Source organism: Carlito syrichta, unplaced genomic scaffold (genome assembly GCF_000164805.1).
Source record: "Carlito syrichta isolate Samal-C Ts95f unplaced genomic scaffold, Tarsius_syrichta-2.0.1 Scaffold280880, whole genome shotgun sequence".
Lineage (NCBI taxonomy): Eukaryota > Metazoa > Chordata > Mammalia > Primates > Tarsiidae > Carlito > Carlito syrichta.
Window position 1 is genome coordinate 320,178 of NW_007224976.1, and position 21,890 is coordinate 342,067.

At 39.7% G+C, this 21,890-nt stretch overlaps 1 protein-coding gene across 3 annotated transcripts in view; it reads left to right on the top strand.

Annotated features, from left to right (window-relative positions):
- NRP1 (neuropilin 1) overlaps window positions 1–21,890 on the top strand; it is a 141,957-nt gene that overhangs the window by 102,118 nt on the left and 17,949 nt on the right. For 2 of the 3 annotated variants that reach the window (XM_021709759.1, XM_021709760.1), the window contains exons 8-11: window positions 689–833; window positions 8,847–9,178; window positions 14,087–14,231; window positions 18,057–18,140. In XM_021709759.1, coding sequence (XP_021565434.1) covers window positions 689–833; window positions 8,847–9,178; window positions 14,087–14,231; window positions 18,057–18,140 — 706 coding nt within the window. Of the gene's footprint in view, window positions 1–688; window positions 834–8,846; window positions 9,179–14,086; window positions 14,232–18,056; window positions 18,162–21,890 lie in introns of all 3 variants that reach the window. The other variant, XM_008052551.2, reaches the window with a different exon arrangement.

The following is a 21,890-nucleotide window of genomic DNA, read 5'->3' on the forward strand; positions in this document are numbered from 1 at the left end:
ATCTGTAGTCACGCACCTCATCTTCCTTAAAATAAAATGATTCCATTTAAAGCTAGAAGCAGAAGCCCCGGAAAAGCTGAGTTTCAGTTAACAATCATTCATAACTCATTTTTGACTTTGAGCACTAAAACAAATTTTACCAATAACCAAAAAAGGATTAAAGTCATGAATTCATGTGAGGGATAAGATCTTTCCATCAAGGACTAAAGCCAGAAGGGAGAGCGCCATTTGACCTCATCCTATAGCTGGGAACATAACCTAGAATTTCAAAAAGCCAGCCCCTGCTCTGAACTCCAATAGCATTCCTTCTGGGGGTTCTTGGGAAAGTAAAATAGTGATACTTCCCATGCCACATCTACAGTGTTCTGTAAGTCCTCTGAAAAAGTTAACAACTTCATACTTTTTAGCTAATAGCTTGTATTCTTTAATAAATGCTATTCTTGTAATAGTGCTCTAACCTCTCATAAAACTGAATAGATGATTAGGATAACATTCTATATTAGACGTGATTCTTTCTGATTGTCTTCATTTGAAAAAAATAACATGTCAGGTTATTAATGCCACCTCAACTTTGATACACAATGCTAAAATGGCAGATAATTTTTACAATCATTTGTGAAAACACATTTTTGGATTTGTTTTAAATCCCAAAAGTCCGCTGATAAAGGCCTTTTCTTTTTCCATCTAGATCTTTCAGGGAAACACCAACCCCACAGATGTTGTGTTTGGAGTTTTCCCCAAAACACTGATAACTCGATTTGTCCGAATCAAGCCTGTAACTTGGGAAACTGGCATATCTATGAGATTTGAAGTATATGGCTGCAAGATAACAGGTAAGCTCCAGCGTGAAGATTGCCCTGTTTTGATGTATGCTGATCTTTAAATACAGCAAGAATAATTGTGTATAAATGCAGTCATTTTTTTAAATTATTATTGTTATTATTATTTGGAAATGGGACCTCACTCTGTTGCCCAAGCTGGAGTACAGTGGTATGATTATAGCTCACAGCAGCCTCAAACTCCTAGGCTCAGCATCCTCTCACTCTAGCCTCCCAAGTGGCTGGGACTACAGGCACATGCCATCATGCTTGGCTAATTTTTTTTTTCTTTTTCTTTTTTGTAGAGCTGGGGGCAGAGGGTCTTTTGATGTTGCCCAAGATAGTTTTGTACTCTTGGCCTCAAGCAATCCTCCCACCTGAGCCTCCCAAAGTTCTGGTATTACAGGTATGAGCCTCTGCGCTCAGCTATGCAGTCATTTTTGTTTAGTAGTTAAGAGCATGTATACTTTGGATTTAGACAAATCTGAGTTCAAATCTACCTTACTACTTACTAGCCTGCTTCTTTGGACAATATACTTACATTTCAAAGCCTTAGTTACTTCACCTAGAAAATAGTTATGATATACCACATAGGCTAGTTGTGATGATGGATATGATGAACATAAATCATTTGGCACAGCCTGGCATGAGATAGGTGTTTGTTTAGTGTTCCCATTTGTACTAGACTGTAAGCTCTGTGAAGGCACGTACCATGCCTTTTCACCTCTGCTTCCTGGTATTCAGCACACGGGCCAGTACTTAGATTCACAATAACTGTTGCATGACGTGTTCTCCTGGCTTTACTTTTTAAATTTTGAATCCTAGAGGTGGCTTCATGAGCTACAGTTAAGAAGGAGTTTAATTTATGAGAATTTCTCTTTTTATTCACTAACAACCCTGACAACTTTCTCTTAGGTTTTGTCTTTATATCTATTTTTTATAGAATGAATATACCAAAATTAGATATCAACTCATAAATATTTCTAGTTTTTAATTTGTTTCTTCAAACATGATTGGGCTTTTAAAACTCTGTGTTAAATATAGAATAAGTAAATGGATTATGCCCATTTAAGAGATGAATAAGGTGAGATACTGAAAGACTAAGTGACTGAAAGAGAGGGCCAGGTCAGGAAGGAGCTGGAGGTAAAATAGTTCTGACTGTTATTCTCACTGCATTTCTATGGTCGTCAGTGCTGCTATTAATTGTCCTTACTTTTCTTGTATGACTATTCTGTATTCGATAGCAAATAGCAGTCATATTCGAATTTCTTTCCATTTAAGTAAACACATTGTAAAGCTTTTATTAAAAAACAAACATAAGAACCAGAGCAATTTTCATAGTAAGCTTACAAGTTCAAACACAGAATCAAAAGACTGATTCACTAAAAAGCAGTTAAAAGTGAACAACTTCCAAAAATCTATGAACTACTTTTCAATATTATGTTAGTATATTTATTTAGCATTCTTAATTTTTCATCCATTTTTATGTTTATACTCTTTAGTATAATTATTTTTAGAGAAGAAAAATACTGACTTGTGAAGGAAAAAAAATGACCTTGGTAATTTTCCATGAAATTACCAGCAATTTTGAGAAGAGGTAGTAAAGCGTGGAAACAGTTTACAGTAAAGTTCATTTTTGAAAGTAAAAACTGGCATCTGATTTTTTACCAAAATTTTATTTATTTCCATCCTAGAGACTGACTTGTTTATTGTTTTAGGATCTAAGACTTAGAAAAGTCAAGACCTTAGAGGCAGAAATTAGGTGGAGAGAGGTTTGGAGGAAAAAAGGACTGAAAAGTTAGATATAATCTTGGCTTTATTTTCAATCAGCAGTTAAATGACAGAAAGTTCTAGGTCATTTTCAGAGCATTACGCATTCGAGAGACTACCCATAAATTCAAAGAAACAAGGCCACTTGAGATCTGGGTGGAAATTTCTGGCCATTTCTCCAACCTTATCTCATGTCACTATGTTAAAAAAAAAAAAAAGAAGTAAACTTTATAAAGACTCCAAACATATTAGTCTGAACTCTGAATTCCAGACTCTTAGAGATTTATATCATATCCTTTTAGTTGAATGAGATACTTATTTAAACCCAAACTGTTTTTTTAAAATTTTCACAAGGATTTCCCTGAGAGATAATTCTAGTAACATGATCAAAGTTGTCAAATATGTATTAGATTATTAAAAAATAGTTACATTATCTAGTTATCTAAACATAGATATCCAAAGTAGCATACGCTAATGTTTTCATACATAATTTTTAAGTGGCTATTTAATTTTCAGATAAAGTACTGCTTTTAGGTTCCAAGTGCCAATTTCTTTATCATGACCCCCCACTATACTTTTAATACCTTCTAGTAAAATGACTCTAATCTCCAAGTAATTGATCTAGGCGGGATTTTGGAAAGGCCAGCATGTTATGACAATGGTCACATGGGCAGAAGGTATGCAGACATATCCAGGCATGGCCACAGACTGTCCACTTAGTGAATGTGTGACCATGAACAAGACATTTGGTCCCTCTGATCTCCATTTCCTGGCCTATAAGATTCACCTTAATGCAGCTGTAATGAGGAGTAATATGAGAAAGAATATTTGTAACACACCTGGGTGAGAGTAAGTGCCCACTAAATGGTGCTGTAAATTAAAGCAGTAAATAAATCGAAGCTGGAATAAGCCTCAGCAAATGAAGCCTCCAATAAGACAATGATATCAGAGTTTTCTGCTTGGTTACCAGAATTAGATAATTTTCTCTTTTTGAAGCCCTGTTCTCCTCAGAGTGGAGATTAGTAAAAGAAGAGGATTGCACTATTACTGCTTGACTAGAACGTCTATGGCAGCTTGGGCCATTTGCCTTATTTTTTGTTGTGCCCTGTATGATGGAACATAACACGTGCTCAGCGGTTATTTTTTAATGAATGAATGGAAGATCTACTCATGCCTTCTGACAAACAAGTAGCTGGACCACCAATTTTCACTCTCTCTTGTTGAGTAGCCATAACTCACTCAATCTGGGAAAAAAAACCCTACCAAATTAAAAGTTACCATAGAACTGGGCTCAGTGATTTACACCTGTAATCCCAACGCTTTGGGAGACCGAAGTGGGAGGATCACTTGAGGCTAGGAGTTCAAGACAGGCTGGGAAACATAGCAAGACCCCCATCTCTAAAACATTTGAAAATTAACTGGGCATGGTATTGTGTGCCTGTAATCCCAGCTACTCAGGAAGCTGAGGTGAGAGGATCACCTGATCCCAGGAGTTGGAGACTGCAGTGAGTATGATCTGGCCACTGTTCTTCAGCCTGGATGACAAAGCAAGATCCTATCTTATAAATAAAGATAGATAGATAGATAGATAGATAGATAGATAGATAGATAGATAGATAGATAGATATTACCATGGGAAATAAATCACTTGACTTCCAAAGCCACCAGAGTCTTAAGTTGTAACCTAGTTTTTGCATTCAGTAATTGCTGTTTAGAAATATAGTAATCCTAAAAAATACAGAGTATATGATGGTTGTCGTCATATAGAAATACAAAGAAGACTAGATTGTAGCTAACCATTCTGATTTATAGGTGATTGACAAAGGAATATTTTCACTATTTTGACAAAGTAGACTGCATCATCTCGGCAAGGATGGAAACTGGTGAAACTAATATTGGCAGGTTACTGCTTAATGTATGAGAACTCACTAGGATCTCTGCTGCCTTGTGTTTGTGAACTAGAAGTCTATTACCCAGTGCCTCTAAGTCAATCAGAATTCACAGTGATGGTCCCAGATACCAGAATTTCCAGAGGTGCTTTCTGAGTCATCAAAGAAAGATTTAATTATGCTCCTTCAGGGTCTCCCATCAAATGCAATTATTACTTTCTCATTCTTTGAAAATTGGTTAACTGGATATTTGATTTACTAGTATATCTCAGTTTTTCCATTAAAGCTGAGTACAGAGATTTACTGTTGAATAATATCACTGAAAAACAACCGCCTCAATCTCATTTCTCCCTGCCATCCAGAACTGGTTTTAAGCTTTCCAAACAGAGTTGCCAGGTAAAATACAGAATGTCCAGTTAAATTTGATGCAGATAAACACAGATAATTTTTTAGTGTAAGTCTGTCCCATGCAATATTTGAGACATGAGAATACTGAAAAAGGACTCATTGTTTCTCTGAAATTTTAAGGTAGCTGGGTATCTTGTTTCTTGTTTTGTTGTTTGGTAAATATGGCAGCACTGTTTCCAAAAGTTTTGACATGTAACCAGGCTAAACCACCTCTGAGTCAGCTGCTGTGGAGGAACAGTTACAAACTGGCGTCTCATTCAAATATTTAATTAATTGTTAATATTGTTTTCCTCCCAATTATTATAAAAAGCTTATCACATAGTTTTCAGTCAAAGACAAATCAAGGTGCTTCTTCTTTCTTTTTTTTGGTTGAGGCTGACATACAGAAGGAATAACATTCTAACTTTGCACTGTGGATATGTGGGCTGAATGGGGCTGGGCATCTCTCGGTCTGTGGATATGTAAACCGTGTCCCAGCCAGCTCTGCACTGAAGAAAGGGCATTAATCTGGTGACGGTTCTGCTCTCCTTACAATATCCAAGTTAATTATGTTTTCCTCCAAATGGCAACATCTGGTCCCCATTATCAGCTAAACATTGCCTTTATAAAAGCTGGTTTTGAATCAGGCAGGTGTGACCATGGTGGCACACACACACACACACACACACACACACACACACACACACAAAATGATTTCTATGTTAACACTATTGTTTCATAGTCCCTCAGTAAAATAATTTTTGTAAATCTTTTTCTAATCCCCAATGAGTTTATTCTTGGTTTCCAGAACCCAGTCTGGAGCAAACACTGCAGCTGAATTACAGGAAAGGGCACTTGAGAAAACGACAACTGCCTTTTATTGTATTAAGTTGATTCATTAGACAAATATTTGTTGAGCAAATACTATGTATAAAACAGGGCATAAGGAGTCATAGAAAATAGAAAAATATGACTTGGTTCATGTCCTCAAAGAAGTTAATATCTGAGGAGGCAAAGACCAGCCATTCACAGAACTGTCTATGATCATCAGCATATGAGAATTGCAAAGTTTTTAAAGAGTCCCAGTAAAGGGAAACCATGTCCTATTGCAGAGACTAGAAAAACTGGATAAATGCTGTGACATTTGAAAAATGGGTCAAGATTTTAAGCAGTTCAGATAGTGGAAAAAGGTGAGATGATGAGGAGTTCCTAGTAGAGGGGACAGAAAAAAGAAAACCTCTGCATCCCCCGAGGTGGGGAAGTTCTTCATGTCAGTTGGCTGTAGTAAAGAGTGAATGGGAAGAGACCTTGTAAGGATATGACATGGAAGGCCTTGCATGCCTGGTTGAAAAATACATGCATAACTGGGCACAGTGTCTCATACCTGTCATCTCAGTGCTTTGAGAGGGCAAGGCAGGAGGATCACTTGAGGCCAGAAGTTCAAGACTAGTCTGGTCTATATAGTGAGACCCCCATCTTTACAAAAAATGTAAAAGTAAAAAAAATAGCTGGGTATGGTGGCACTTACCTGTAGTCTCATCTACTTGGGAGACTGAACGGGAGGATTGCTTGAGCCCAGAACTTGGAGGCTGCAGTGAACTATGACCACACCATTGTACTCCAGCCTGGGCGACAGAGGAAGACCCTGTTTAAAAAAAAAAAGAAAAATACATGCATATGTGTGCGTAAAACAGTAATATGATCTGAACTGTTAAGGTTCAGCTGATAATGCAAACATAGTTTAATTGCATTCAATGCATACCTCTCACTTAGTGTGGCTGTATTTTCAGGCTCAATTTTTATTAGATTATGCAAAATTTAGTTGTTTTCCAGAAAAATAGGTTAACATTCCTGTACATGTCATTGATTGAAATGTACTACATTGGAAGTGTAATAACCGAGATTTTGGACATTTTGTTATTAAGCCACCAATCAATCAATGACTGGTTCTCTCCTGTGCTCAAAGTCTAATTGGGCTGCTGTAGAAGATATGAAAAGATCTAGGATACTGTGAATTGCCTTCGAGGTTCTTCTAATCCAGCTGCAGAGGCAAGACCTACAGTCTTAAAACACCGGGGAAACAGTGGAAGGCTAAGCCCTTTGCCACCTACCATACCTGCCCATTGTGTTTCTGAGAAGGGAGAGCTCAGAACGAAACCTGGAGCCATCTGAGAAGTTCTCATGATGAGCCATAGGCAAAGACAATGGTGGGGGTTATGTCTACTGAGTCTGAGAAGAGATTTGATTAACCGGGATATATTGTCAGGAATAGAGAATTGAGATGAAACCAAAATGAGGGTCTTGAAAGCCAGACAGACTTTTTTTTTTTTAATTGAAGTCTCACTCTGTCACCCAGGCAGGAGTACAGTGGCACACTCACGGCCACTGCAGCCTTGACCCACTGAGCTTAGACAATCCTTCTGCCTCAGCCTTTCAAATAGCTGGAACTACAGATGTACACCACCACGCCCAGCTAAATTTTTTGTGATTTATTATAGAAATGAGGTCTCACCAAGTTGCTCAGGCTGGTCTCGAACCCCCGGGCTCAGGCAGTCCTCTTGCCTCGGCCTCCCACAATGCTGGGATTACAGGCTAAGCCACAGCACCCATCCCAGATAGACTTTTGATACCTGCCTATAAATAATAGAGAGCCAAGGTAGATCTCTTTTAAAGATCTTTTTCTTTTTTTGTGTCAAAAAATGTATAACATCAAATTTGCCACTTTTAAGTGTACAATTCTGTTGCATTAAGTACAATCACATTGTTGTGCAGTCATCACCACCATCCTTCTCCAGAATGTTTTCATCATCTCAAACTGAAACTCAGTACTCATGAAGCACTGATTCTCCAACCTCTTTCCCCCTAGGCCCTGGCAGCCATCATTCTGCTGTCTCTCTGAATTTGACTACCCTAGGAATCCCATATCCATGAAATCATATAATACTGTCCTTTTGTGTCAGGCTCCTTTCACTAAGCAATGGGAGATTTTTGAGCATGAGAATGGCATTTTATGAAAAGTTATATGGCAATTAGTGTGGTGGAGGTTCAAACTTTTGTCTGGGAGGCCAACCCAGAGACCGTGTAATACCCTGGCCAAGGTGCTCAGGTCAGGATTATACCAAAAAAAAAAAAAGAGAGAGAGAGAGAGAGAGAGAGAGAAAGCAGGGCAGGCCCAAGTTTTTTTAGTTTTGTTTGTTTGCTGGTTTTTTTAATGAAAATATGACAAGATTTGGCAGTGGAAAAGAAATAGAAAATGAAAAATAGGAAAAGACAAGTAGGCAGGCACTAGCTGATTAGAGATGTTACAAATTAAAATACATGGTTCAGTGAAGTTTAATATCAAGGGGGAAGGGCTATCTTTCCCTGGACATGGGACACTTGAGATGACAATAGGACATTCATATGGAAAGCTCCCAATGCAATTAGAAATAGGGGTGAGGAGGACAGCTGGGAGAAGGTGGGTGCTATCCTTTAACATTCAATCCAATGCCACCTCCTTGGCAGGTCCTCTACTGCCTCTCAGACTCAGTCACACATTGCTTTCTCTGTACCTCCAGATTCCCTTCTTCTTAGCTTTGTTTTGGCATCTTTCTTGCTGTTGGATATTTCTTCACACATTGCCAACATATCTGAACTTCTTTGGGGCGGGGTCTATACTTGATCAAGGGATAACTTCTGGATGTCAACAAGACTAGAACATCAATAGCGTGACATTAAACTTAGAAGACCTCAAAAGGAGGGAAATGTATGCTCTTATTGAAGATCACTGGGCCATGAGTGTAGGGGGCAGTTCAGAAAGAGCAGGAGAAAGGTTTGCGGGAGGGTAGACTTTAGTCTACTATTTTTAAAAAAGCCCAGATGTTGAACATTGTGTATGAATGGGTACAAGACCATATGTTGATCCCATATGTTGTATTTTATTTCTAAGTATGGAGTCTCCCAGAAATTTATTTGACTTTATCTATTTTATTTCACCTCCTAGATTATCCTTGCTCAGGAATGTTGGGTATGGTGTCGGGACTCATTTCTGACTCCCAGATCACAGCATCAAACCAAGGGGACAGAAACTGGATGCCTGAAAACATTCGCCTGGTGACCAGTCGCTCTGGCTGGGCACTGCCACCCGCACCTCACCCATACATCAACGAGTGGCTCCAAGTAGACCTGGGAGAGGAGAAGATCGTGAGGGGCATCATCGTTCAGGGTGGGAAACACCGAGAGAACAAGGTGTTCATGAGGAAGTTCAAGATCGGGTACAGCAACAACGGCTCAGACTGGAAAATGATCATGGACGACAGCAAGCGCAAAGCCAAGGTGAGGGCTAGGGACAGCGAAGAAGTCAGTCATTCTTTGCATCCTTGACTTATGCCAGGGATCTCCAGCATTTTCCTGAGGAATTGCTCCTTCTTATTGTCTTCCAGCCGGGAGATCAGAGGAGGTAAGTGTATAATGGTGTCTGTGAGACTCTGATTCCAAGGAAGACAGGAATAAGGTGCAAAAAGCAATGTTAGAATTGCATTGCTAGTCTACTTTCCCTCCCTGTGGGGAAGGACGGGCAGCCAGACAACTCTCAACATGCAGACAGGAGACAGAGCAGCAGGGATTCACAGCAGAAATCCAGCAAGAACTCAGAACCTGCCTGCAGATGCTACTCCATCAGTTGGGGTCTCATCTTTCTCTTCTCTCACCCACTCCCGGTTTAAATGTTTTGTTTTGTTTGTAAATTTTTAATTGTGGTAAAATACATGTAATATCAAATTTACCATCTTAACCTTTTTAAGTGCGTAGTTTCGTAGTGTTAAGTATGTTCAGATTGCTGTACAGCCAATCTCTAGAACTTTCTCATCTTGTAGAACTGAAACTCTGTCCCCATTAAGCAGTAACTCCCATTCCCTCCACCCTCAGCCTCTGACCACCTTTACTTTCTACCTCTATGAATTTAATGACTCTAAAAGCTTTATAGGGTTGTTTGTGTGTGTGTGTAGCTGGTTTGTGTTGCTCAGCATAATGTCTTTAAGGCTCATCCATGTTGTAGCATGTATCAGAATTTCCATCCTTCTTAAGGCCAGATCATGTTTCATTGTATGTATAGACCACATTTTGCTTATATTTATCCATTGATGGACATGCAGGTTGTTTCTGCCTTTCAGCTGTTGTGAATAATGCTTAAGTTTATTTTTTATGTTTCGGAGCCTTTTTTTTTTTTTTTTTTTGAGTTGGAGTCTCACTCCGTCGCCCAGGCTGGAGTGCAGTGGCACACTCACGGCCACCCCAGCGTTGACTTGCTGGACTCCAGTGATCCTTCTGCCTCAGCCAGAATTACAGGTGCGCGCTACCATGCCCGGCTAATATTTTATTTTTATTGTAGAGACAAGGTCTCGCCAATTTGTCTGGGCTGGTCTCGAACTCGCAGACTCAGGCAATCCATTTGCCTCAGCCTCCCAAAGTGCTGGGATTGCAGGCTGAGCCACCAAGCTCAGCCTTGGAACCTTTTAAGATGCAGTTGGCTCTTGATACTTCAGTGAAAAGAAAAGGGGAAATCTCAATATAAAAATATTCCAACATCCCCCAAACATGTGGTATAATTTTTTAACCAAACAGATCTACCTTAGTTATTATGTTTTACTAAGACTGATAGCTGAATTTATTTGCATTTCCTGAGCATACAATAGCAACTTGGAAAGGACGCCCCGGAGCGTGCTGGGTGGCCCAACAGCCAGTTTAGGATTCAAATAAGGAACAGTCCACAGACAGGCAGTAATTTAGGTTCTGTATTCAGTGTACGAATTATATTCAGCTGAGGATACTTCTCCCACCAATACAATCTGCCTTTTGGGCTTAGCCTTTCCAATCCTTCTTTGCCCAGGCCCTACTTCTCTTGTGAAGAAAAGAGATTTTAACTCATTGGAGGGAATATTATCCTGGCTCCCACTCTCTGCAAGTGTGGAAATATGGCTCCATATCATGACTCAAGCCAAAGGCGTTGCAGGCAGGAACCCAGCCAGGAAGTGCTGCCAGCTCCCACTCTCTCCAGGTGTGGGGGCTCAGAGGAGACTGCCCTGTCTCCCATGGGCTGTGGGTCAGCACCAGAGCAGAGGGCCACCAGCAGGGCTCATGCTGTCAGGAATGTACCAATCTCTCCCCCATCTCTTCCCTCCTTTACTTATGGTTTCTAAAACACTGTCAGTGTTATATTTATCTCTGTGCAACTATCTTCTTTCTTATGTCCAGTTCATGTTCCCCTTTTAAGTCTGCCCTCTTGTTTGGGGAAAAGAAAAAGTAAAATAAACAGCAGAAACTGGAGTTCCGGATGAACCGATCTTTTCTGAGGAGCAGCAGCATGGTGACTGCATCAGGAAGTGTGAATATGCTGCAAATCAACAACTTCCTGCGGCTGTCGGGCTGTCGATGGCAGCCTGTGCTGGTGTGACATGTTCCTCAACATTAGGGTTCGGAGGAAGAGAGAAAACAAATCACCATGTGCTTTTGATAGACTGCGTTGTATGCTTCCCCATCTTCGTCTCATTCACATGTGTGAATCAAGTCAGAAGCTACCTCTCTATTGCAGTAAATTGAATATAGAATTTAACAAGGAAGCCAATGCATGATTTTCAACTTGAACCAGATACCCAATTCAAGATTGGTTAAATGTGTTAGGGTTTATCCTTAAAATACATTTCTATCCATCATCTTCCTGTGATATTTGAAACCATAAAAGCTTCTAAATTGTTTATATGGAGTCCAATCTATGATTCCTAATCTGCCTCTCCACTGAAATAAACATCTCTAAGATGAAAAAGGAAACTGGTAAAACCTTCCATTTTAGAGCACTGCATATTTTTAAAGTTATATAAAGATTTTTAAAACATGCTATATTTAATTTTACAAATGAAGGTTATCTGCTTCAGATGCCAAGTACCCTTTATCAGAAAGTGAAATGAGTCCTCTGTTTTGTGAAATGAAATGCATCTTGATAGATTTAAAATCCTCTCTGTCCTTGCCTCACTCCCTAACCCCAAATAGGACGTGATGGATCAGCTCTATCAGAGTCTTTGAATTAACTAGGCTTTTCAGGAACAGATAGAAGACACAAACACTCAAAGCCCTCATCTTCTAAAACATGATTAGCAACAGAGCACAAAGAGAATTCATAAGCATATTTCTGCTATCAAAGTTAGCCTAGTTCCATATGGGTTTTCACTGCTAATATTCTCCCAGCTCACCACTGACAGCTTTCAGAACGTATTTACGTTGTGTTAATTTTTTGCTCAGGTTAAAATTAAGAGACGAGCCTGGGATTCCATAGATGTAAATGCTTTTCTCCTATGATCTTTGGAGCTGTGTGAATATAGACGGAACTTGCATGTGTAGTAATGGTATTTTCATTATAATTAGTATCTTACTGACAACAACTTAATTGGGTCTAACAATAATATGTGTCAGATTCTCAATTACTGGCAGCAATTGCAGTTCTATAAAGAGCACAGAACCCCAATAGTGAATTTAATCTTGATACAAAAAAAAAAAAAATAGAAGGAAACTTTAATTGGAAGAGTCAGGTCTATGTTAGCAATGCATTTTTAAATTCCTAGAGGCTTTTCTGAGTTGCAAAAGGCCAATTAATTTACTTCTAGAACTCAGAAACCCCTGGTTCTGTTACAGCCTACCCAATCTGTCTGTCTTCACTTACATGCTTCCATATTTTGTCATGACATTTGCACACTGAATGGACACATCTTTATGACGTCCTGGTCCAGCTATTGGGCCCAGTTCCCACTCCTGACTGGCATGGCCTGAGGCTGGCCAGTTACTCCATCTAATCTACCAGGTCTAGTAGCCCTGTGTGCATCAAATTAAAGACAAATTAATGAAACTAAATGTGTGATCTTAAGAACAGACATTTCTTGGACTATGATATTTTCACGTATTAAAATAAGAAGACTCAACTAGATGAATTCTAAGGATAGAGGCATTGTAGTGGTGTGGTAAAATGTACTAGTTAAGACTGCCAGGGTTTGCATGTTGCTTCTGCCAAGTACTGTTTGTATGGCCACAGACAAATTACTTGACCTCTGTGTTCCTCAATTTCCTCATCTGTTAAAGGGGAATAATAATAGAATTTACCTTGTAGTGTTGTTTTGAGGATTAAATGAGTTCGTGTATTTTAAGAACTTAGAACAATGCCCTACACCAATAAGCATCATTACAATGTTTGATATATAAAAGGATATTCCCAGTGATAAAACAATTTTACTTTTCTAATCCACCTCCTCTTCTCCCATTCTGGATGGGAATAAGAATGGTATTGAAAAAAAAAAAAAAAAAAAAATAATATATATATATATATAGGGAGACTTATCCATTTCTTGAAAAAGAAAACAGACCTAGTCATTGCTCCATTTTCTTATAATTCCACTCAAGGATTTTGACCCTGTTGCCGATATAAAGGGGAAATAAAATAATCTAGCAGCAGCACTGGGTGGCCTAGCTCCTGAAAAGTGTCACAGTGACTTTAAGCTAGGAACACACTTCAAAAGAGATGCCAACCCCTACTACAATTCAACCAAGCATTAGAACATTACTCAACAGGACCCTTGATACATTCCTAATATAAGAAAGTCTTTTATCTACAAATGACTTTAACTGGCGATACTTCTTAAGTAAATACCAATTTCAATGGGTTTCAATAACCCAAGTCTTGAATAAACAGCACTTGTGTTACCTTAAATTTACTCTCTCCTACTTCAGAAATTTAATTCCTCCTCCTTTTTCTAGAGAGCCAAGTTTAGCATTCTCTCATGTAAGAGAATGCAACAAGATTATTTGTTGAAAATGTGGTGTCTGTATAAGCTCTAAAAAAATGGCAAGTTCTCTTCCTGAGTTATCTTCCTCCACCTCAAGAAAGTGAAAAAGTGTCACTTCCCCAAGGGGTGTCTGCATATCATTTAAAAACGTGTCTCATCAGATCCTCAGCTCCTGGTATAGCCTCAGTGTGTACTCCAAAGTTTCTTAGAAATGACATCTGTCACTTCTTACAGAAGTTTTAATTGTTTTTTTTTTTTTTCCTTTCTCATTTAAGAAAGAGATGTCAGCCATTTACAAAGTGGTAGAATGCAGCCTATTTCTCTGCCCTATTAAGAGTCCTGAAGGGGGGAAGAAACAAGTGCCAAAAGGGAGGCTTTTTTTTTTTCTTTAATGACCTGTGTTTTTCATGCTTCACAGTCTTTTGAGGGCAACAACAACTATGATACACCTGAGCTGCGGACCTTTCCAGCTTTTTCCACACGATTCCTCAGGATCTACCCCGAGAGAGCCACTCATGGCGGGCTGGGGCTCAGGATGGAACTGCTGGGTTGTGAAGTGGAAGGTAATTACAAGTTCCAGAGTCCCATCTCATTCTCTACTTTTTAAATTTCTTTTTTCAAGCATTTATGTCCCTGATGGTGCTGTTGCAAATTGCCACCTTTCTCCCATGGATGACCCTGCATCTCTGTGCCTGCTCATCTGTGAGGCTCAACACTCTGACACCTACCATGAGGCAGTGCCTTCAGAATCTGACTTCCATCATGGTTGTTTGCATGACTGTCCTCAGAGTATATAGGATTGTCTCTCTTGACCTTTAAAAAATAATAACTGGCTGGGCATGGTAGCTCACACCTATAATCCCAGCACTTTGGGAGGTGATGACAAAGGAGGATCTCTTAAGACCAACATAACAATACCCCATCTCTACACACAAAATTAAAAAATAAGCCAGATGTAGTGGCATGTGCCTATAATTCTAGCTACTTGGGAGACTGAAACAAGAGGGTTGCCTGAACTCAGGATTTAGAGGCTATAGTGAGCTATGATTGTGCCACTGCAATCTAGCCTGGATGATAGAGATAGAGAAAGACTGATGCAAAAATACATAAATGAGGTAAAATTTATAAAGCATAAAGTTTGCTGTTTTAAAGTAAACAACTTAGTAATAATGAGTACATTCACAATTGTACAGTTACTACCTCTATCTAGTTTCAAAACACTTCCATCACCCCAAAGTAAAACCCCTTACCCATTAAACAGTTAACTCACTTCTCCCTCCCCTGTCCCAACCCCTGGTAACCACCAGTTCCTTTGCCTTTTTTCTTTTTTTTTAAAGTTGGGGGTGAGACCTCTGTCACCCAGTCTGGAATGCAGTGGCACAATCATGGCTCACTGCAAGCCTCAACCTCCTGGGCTCAGGTGATCCTTCTTCCTCAGCCTCTAGAGTAGCTGGAACTACAGGCACGTGCCACCATACCCAACTGATTTGTTTTTGGTGACAAGGTCATTCTATGTTGCCTAAGCTGGTCTCAAATTCCTGGATCCAATCAATCCTCCCACCCTGGCCTCCCAAAGTGCTAGGATTACAGGCATGAGCCACCATGCCTGGCCACCTTTGTCTTTTAAACTATTGTTTAGAAGGCTATGTCTGATCCAATTTCTGTCTGCAGTGTTGATCACCATTACAGAGTAACAGGCAGCAACATTGGACTAAGACATCAAGACATTATTTTGAATGAATTTCTTAGGCCACTGCAGAAAAACAGAACTTTGAAGGAAATAACATATATGAAAGTACAGTAAGGTCTGTTTAAAGATGATACTGCATACACTTAGATTATTATATGAAGGTTGTATCAAGTGCAGATTCAGTTCACTTGTTGACCTCAGGACTGCACTTTCTTTTAATATTCAATGAATGCGATGAATGTTTTGAGTTGGTTATTATACCGTTTAATATTTTTATGCATAGGATTCCCATCTGCCTTGGATTTGGACATAAATGAGTAACCTATACCAGCTTTTCTATCCCTGTGGAGGACTTTCTCCAGGCTAGTTCAAAGAATGGCTATTGTTGGCATCCAGATGTTAATCAGTTGAGCATATATGTTCATAGTTGTTTTGAAGAATGCCTTTTAATATCACCTTCTTGTGGTTTTAAAATTATTTGTGTTTTGAGCTACCCAAATATAATTACATTCCTGAGCACATTAAATACCATAAAACTTTTCTTATGCACTACAGAATCTTCAGCTATCAATCACCATCCTCCTGAATAATTCATAGCTACTTTTCAATGTGTTTATTTAAAAGCAGGCCATTATCTCCCATTCTTTACCGTGTGGTTGTTTTTGTGTCTGTAGTCATGTTCCAGACCTCTGAATTATCCAGTCGTTATCAACACAGACTGAGAATGACCATGTGCCAGGTCTTTGGCAAAGATGCCAAGAAAAAGAAGGGATGGGCGAACTGCCCTAACTGCAGATGCCTTTGTTCAATTTACTGAGAAATGTGGCTCTCTGGAAAAGGGAGTCTGCTATGATGCAGGGCTTGAGCCTGGATTCAGGAAAGCGACTCTGATTTAGGAGGTGGAGTGAATGGATGGGTGAAAAGACTGAACCTGGTGGCAGTTTGCCAGTGTCAACTCCGTAGTGAGGTAGAAATTGTTGGTAGAGGGATTTGCCTGCAGATGTTTCCAGGCACTCACAAAAGTGAGGAAGTTGCCCCAAGCCGAGCTGTGTGAGAAACCAATATGGGGGGAAAGGAATGCCAAAGCCTTTTAATACAATTGGTGAGAAGGAGTGGTTTTCTTCTCGCATAAATTGATTAATCAGCCCTAATCAAATATCTGCCCTGTGTCTTGTTCTTGGGAAGACACCTAAAGGGACCCAGGCAGAGTGTGCGGCCCAGTCCAACCTTCATGAGTGCCCATCCAAGTTTGAGCTAGCATTTGTATTTAGGAAACAGAACCACAGAAGATCATACATTTTTAAAGAGTAAAATTGGAGTGTAGAAATCATTCACTTTCTACTTTTTTTCAGTTTAATCTAGGCACTACCCTGGGCTACTTCCAATATGAAACTCCTCCTTTATAAACACCATAAGGAATACAGAAAAATCAGCAAAATGAATAGAGAGTTCAAAATACTTAAAAGCAGCACATTATTGAGGGCAAGGAGAACTTAAGAAAGACAACTCTCTCAATTGTCAGGATTCTACTAACTCAGGGAGAGCAATAAATAGAACCCAGGAGACGTGTGTGCATTTTATATAGTCAGGATTGCAGGCCTAAATGGTGTGGGCTCTATCTGTACATGGTGATTTCCTAGTTATTATTGGCATGTGCATTTGGGCAGTCGGAGAAGTTGAAATTTAGCGATGTTTCTGCATTTGTTGTAACAGTGCTTGATACTTAAGCACCATAACAAACAGTCTCAAATTTTTATTGAGAAAGCAGCAGTTAAGGGCACATTCCGACTGGCCAGAAGTTAGAAGAGAACAGCTTCCCCTACCCCCTCCACTGTCCCCAGCATCGCGTATGAGTCTCAGACATCAAGAGAACTGTACATTATCTCAAGTCTTGTAAAGTGAAATGTAATGCCAAAACTGTAAAATATTAAACAGATTGCAAAAATGAGTAACAGGCTGAAAAAAAAATAGACTGAACTAAATTTAAAGGACTTCAAAAGCAGTCTTTGATTAATGTTGGCTACCTTTCAACTACAAATTCAAAGATGTGGGAATACCTGCCAACGGTGGAATGCAATCCTATGGGAGTTCAGGTAAAATGACCCCAGGATATCTGAGACAACTTCTCTCACACACCTGCTCTGGAGAGAGTGCCCACAGGTTGAGAAGCTACTTAAAGAAAAATGGAATGAGTTTTTTAAAAAGAACAATATTGCACTAAATGTGAATGTTGAGACTTCCTCTGGGGAAAAAATTATAGTATAAACTCACAAACTAAATAAATACTGAGAATATAAAAGAATTCATGACAAGTTCTCTAGCACCTTAAAAATGAAAAGAAAAACAGTTCAAGAAAAGTCTTTGTCATCAAAGTTCTCAACTCCGGGGTCATGAATAAATAACCAGTAAGAATTCAAGAGCTTTTCAGAAAAAGGATGTTTATGTAGATAACAATGTATAAAGTGTGGAGGCAGCCAACTCTACTCAGCAGATATGGATCAAATACCAAAACAAAGCAGTCTCTGCTACTTTCTGCAGAATCCGAGTATGTTTAGCTCCCGAAAGAGATGCAGACCAGGCCCCTGGCTTTCTTACTGTAGATTAAAATTTCCTGCAAAAGCTTTAGCAGATCCAACCGCTGGAGGCTTGAGAATACATTTCAGAGGTGTGAGATAGTAATCCTTGGATCTTATTTCAGCACCTACAGCTGGACCGACCACTCCCAACGGGAACCCGGTAGATGAGTGTGATGACGACCAGGCCAACTGCCACAGTGGAACAGGTGATGACTTCCAGCTCACAGGTGCAGAAACCATCTTCATCCCACTGCTGTGCCATTTCAATTCATGTCGTAGTTGAGACCAGCCAGTGCCTGTGTGTGTGTGCTCCTAACTCCGCCTGGCGTTGGGCACGAGGTGGAGGCAGAGCTGGCCCAGAGTAGAGGCCACCTTGCCAGAACATGTGCATCTCCATTTCCTCATGTCATCCATGTAAACAAGTCGTTCTTAAGAGCCACAGCCATTGGAAACAATAATTTGAGCCATTTTCAGAGCCGAAGGCCAGGATTATCTTAACTGAATAAGAACTTCTCCACAGCTTAGTGTGCTAAACTGACCCTTGACATCATATCCCTCATCTTCCCATAATGCATTAGTGCATGCACCACCCATACAGAACCACACGCTTCAGAATGTTGATTTTCATTTTCTAATGAGGACACTTTTTTTCTTAGTGAATCCTTTATCCAACTAATTGATGAAATTAGGCTTATTCGAAATGTGGCTTTTAAGTTGGGATTTTGTAAATCACTCTACATTACAAGGTACAAAGACAGAATTAGTTGTTATCTCACATCACCACCAAATAGCATGTGTGTGTGCCAAATGTCTCATAATTAATCTAGAGTATTACTCTCTAATTTCCTAAAACCCTATAAAGCTAGAAAGTGGCTTTCTCTTCTACTTAGAATGGAAAACGAAATATTAAGGAAGTGGAGAAATGGGATTGCACCATTTGCAAATTGGCCAAGGCTCTACGATTTTCACCTTATTGCTGCAAAACGTATCATGGGACCTTTATTGCTACCCAGGTCAAAATACAACTTCATATAACATCTGACTCTCATGTTAGATTAAACATGAGCTCTTAAAAGCAAGTCTGTATTTTTACCCAGAAGGGATGTGGAGAACCCACATAATTAATTTCCATGGGCAAAACTGAAGACGTTACCATGTAACTTCATAATAAGGCCATGTTATTGGCGAATGTCTTAGTACAAAATCTGGAAGGAAATATCGCATAGTACATTTCCATTACTTCAAAAGCTTCTGTGAAGGAGCGAGAGAGCTCTGCACGCTGACATAGAATAAAGGAGGAAAAATCTAGACCAGAAATGTAGTACTATGAACTAGCTGGGTTTACATTTAAATCCCACCTCCTAAAGCTACCTCCCTCCACATTTCCAGGATAATCACTTACATTCATGTGGCCAATAAATGCCACATTGCTGTGGGCTTTTGAATGCCGATCTTGTATACAACTAGCCACAAGCCACAACAATTACTTTAATTAACACAGAGGCATTTTCTGTGTAAGATGTCAAGTTCAAGTTGAAAGCCCTCCATCTGATGTAAAAAACGGAGTGCCATTCTTTGACCCAGGTCCTCCAGAACCTTCCCCAGGGTAGCCTGTAAACACTCCACCACAAACCTCAGGCTTTTTGTGGACCCGTCACACATCCGTAGTGAAATTTCTCATAAAAAGAATTGACTGCAGTATCACAGTATACCCTTTTCTGATTGCCCTCTTGTGGAGGGGGTCCTTTTCTCTATAAACCCTAAAGTGGTCAGTTAATATTGATTAAACAAAGCCTCAGATTTACTACTCATATCAGAACAACCAGCCTTCTCATTTTTGCATTAGTCATGACTGAATCAATTGAAACTGAAGCCTTTGAATGAAATAGAGGGAGTATGTTAGCCTGGAGCAAATTGTGTATGGCAGCAAGTTACAAACCAGAGAAAATGGGTCATTTATAGTGGAAACAGTGACACCCCTTTTAAAGTACAAGATTTTGCTTTACTTACAGTGTTTAAATTTTATTTCTTGGGTAGATAGAAGTAAGTTCATTCTGATTTTTTTTTTAACTTATTACTGTGGCAAAAGAAAAAGTTATTTTCTAAGACCAGCACATTTATCTCAATAATTCTACAAATACATCCATATATTAAGAACTGCTGAGAGCATTGATAGTACCCATCCCACACCCCACCAAGAAGAGGTGATTTTAGAAGACATTCTCATGCTTCATAGTCATTTATTGTATGAAGGCCAATTTTTCCTTTTATAAAAATGTATTTTACTTTACGGAGCTATGTGTTATTCTTTGCTGAAAATAGATGTGCTCACGTGTAACTGCTAGGAGCAAACCCTCACCATTAACCCAGGGACCTTTTTATACCCAAGCAACAAACCTCCTACGCCCACAGGCATCTTGGGGTCCTTTTTGCTAATTCCGGTGCAGGCTTTCTGTAAGGACTGCAAACTTTGGTGTGATGAAACCAAACCAAGAGCATGTTCCCTTTAACCCTGATAGGTGGGAATATGACTATTGGGGGCACTGCTGTCTTTAGCTCCCTAGCACAGGTGGTGTCAATTTCTTCTCCTGGAGTGACCTATTTGTATACAGAAGAGGGCGAGAGATATTGTTGCAAAATGCTCATTACTTATAAATCACACTGAATTCCAGGTGAGCTGTACCAAATGCATGGAAATGAGCAAAGAGTTTGCTCTCCCATACTTGCTTGCCAAGGTGAACATTCTCCCCCGAAGTTATTCATTTACAAATGCCTTTGAAGTCATTAGATAATACAATTGGCTTCAAAGGCACTAGGAGGCCAAATTTCACATTGGAGCTATGTGTACCCAGCAGTGGAATTTGGCTCCCAACCTGTAAAAAAACCAATAACGCATATCGGTTTTAAAAAGTGAATTTTCACCTTGAATCTTTCTCCTATAAGACCACTGGGAACAGAATGCTAATGTATTCTGGCCTCCCTCCAATTCTGCCATTATAGATTCACCTTCTTAACCCATAATATATATAATTCCTTCTTCCTAGTGCCTGTCTTACTGAGGCCACACACACGTGTGACCACTCATTCAGCATATTTACTGGGAGAGCCGGGTAGCGTGACTTGGTACTGCAGTAGATTAGCTTGGAAATCTTAAGACCATTCCAAGAGCACAATTTTATGGCTCTCTGATTCATGCTGTGGATATGTAACATGATTTCTGATCTGTGGGAGATGCAGGATCAGCCTGGCTCTAATAAAGATCATTGCAGATCTTTATTGAATGATACTGTTGGGAAGTACACGATTACAGCACATTGTAACCACCTCCAAAACTTTCCATGATAGTCTTGGGCCCACTCCTTTGCCCTGGAGAGACCCATACTTCAAGATAACACAGATTACCTTCCACTATAATCTGCATCGCCGATACACCCAAGGAGAAACAGCTTTCTCAAGCACCTAAGTCATAAACAGCAAACTGCTGTTCCCCAAATTTGATGGCTTATAAGACTCACCCAAGAAGCTTTCGAAAATACAGGTCTTAGGGACTTATCCCTAGAGATTCCGGTTTTCAGGTCTGGAGAGGATACACATATGGGAAACTGCAATTTCAACAAGCATTCAGGTGCTTCTTAGGATTGGACAAGTTTAAGAACACTACTTTAAAACACAAATATAATGGTGAGAAGTTTCAAATGGGCCAGCTAAAATACAAGAGAACAGAGGGTAAAGTTAAGTCTGGAAAAGATCACAGGCTGTCTCCTGAAGCCACACTGGTTGAAAGCTCACAGCGCTCACAGTGTTATTTGTTCAATCTTCTAGTTCTTTGGGACTGTGAGGAAATGTTTCTCCCCTTCCCCTTTTCCTACTGCTTCCTGCAGCTTCTCCAAGCCACATACTGGGCAGAGTATTTGTCCTTGGGAAAAATAAACAGCTACAGCAGCCAAAGAAAGAGG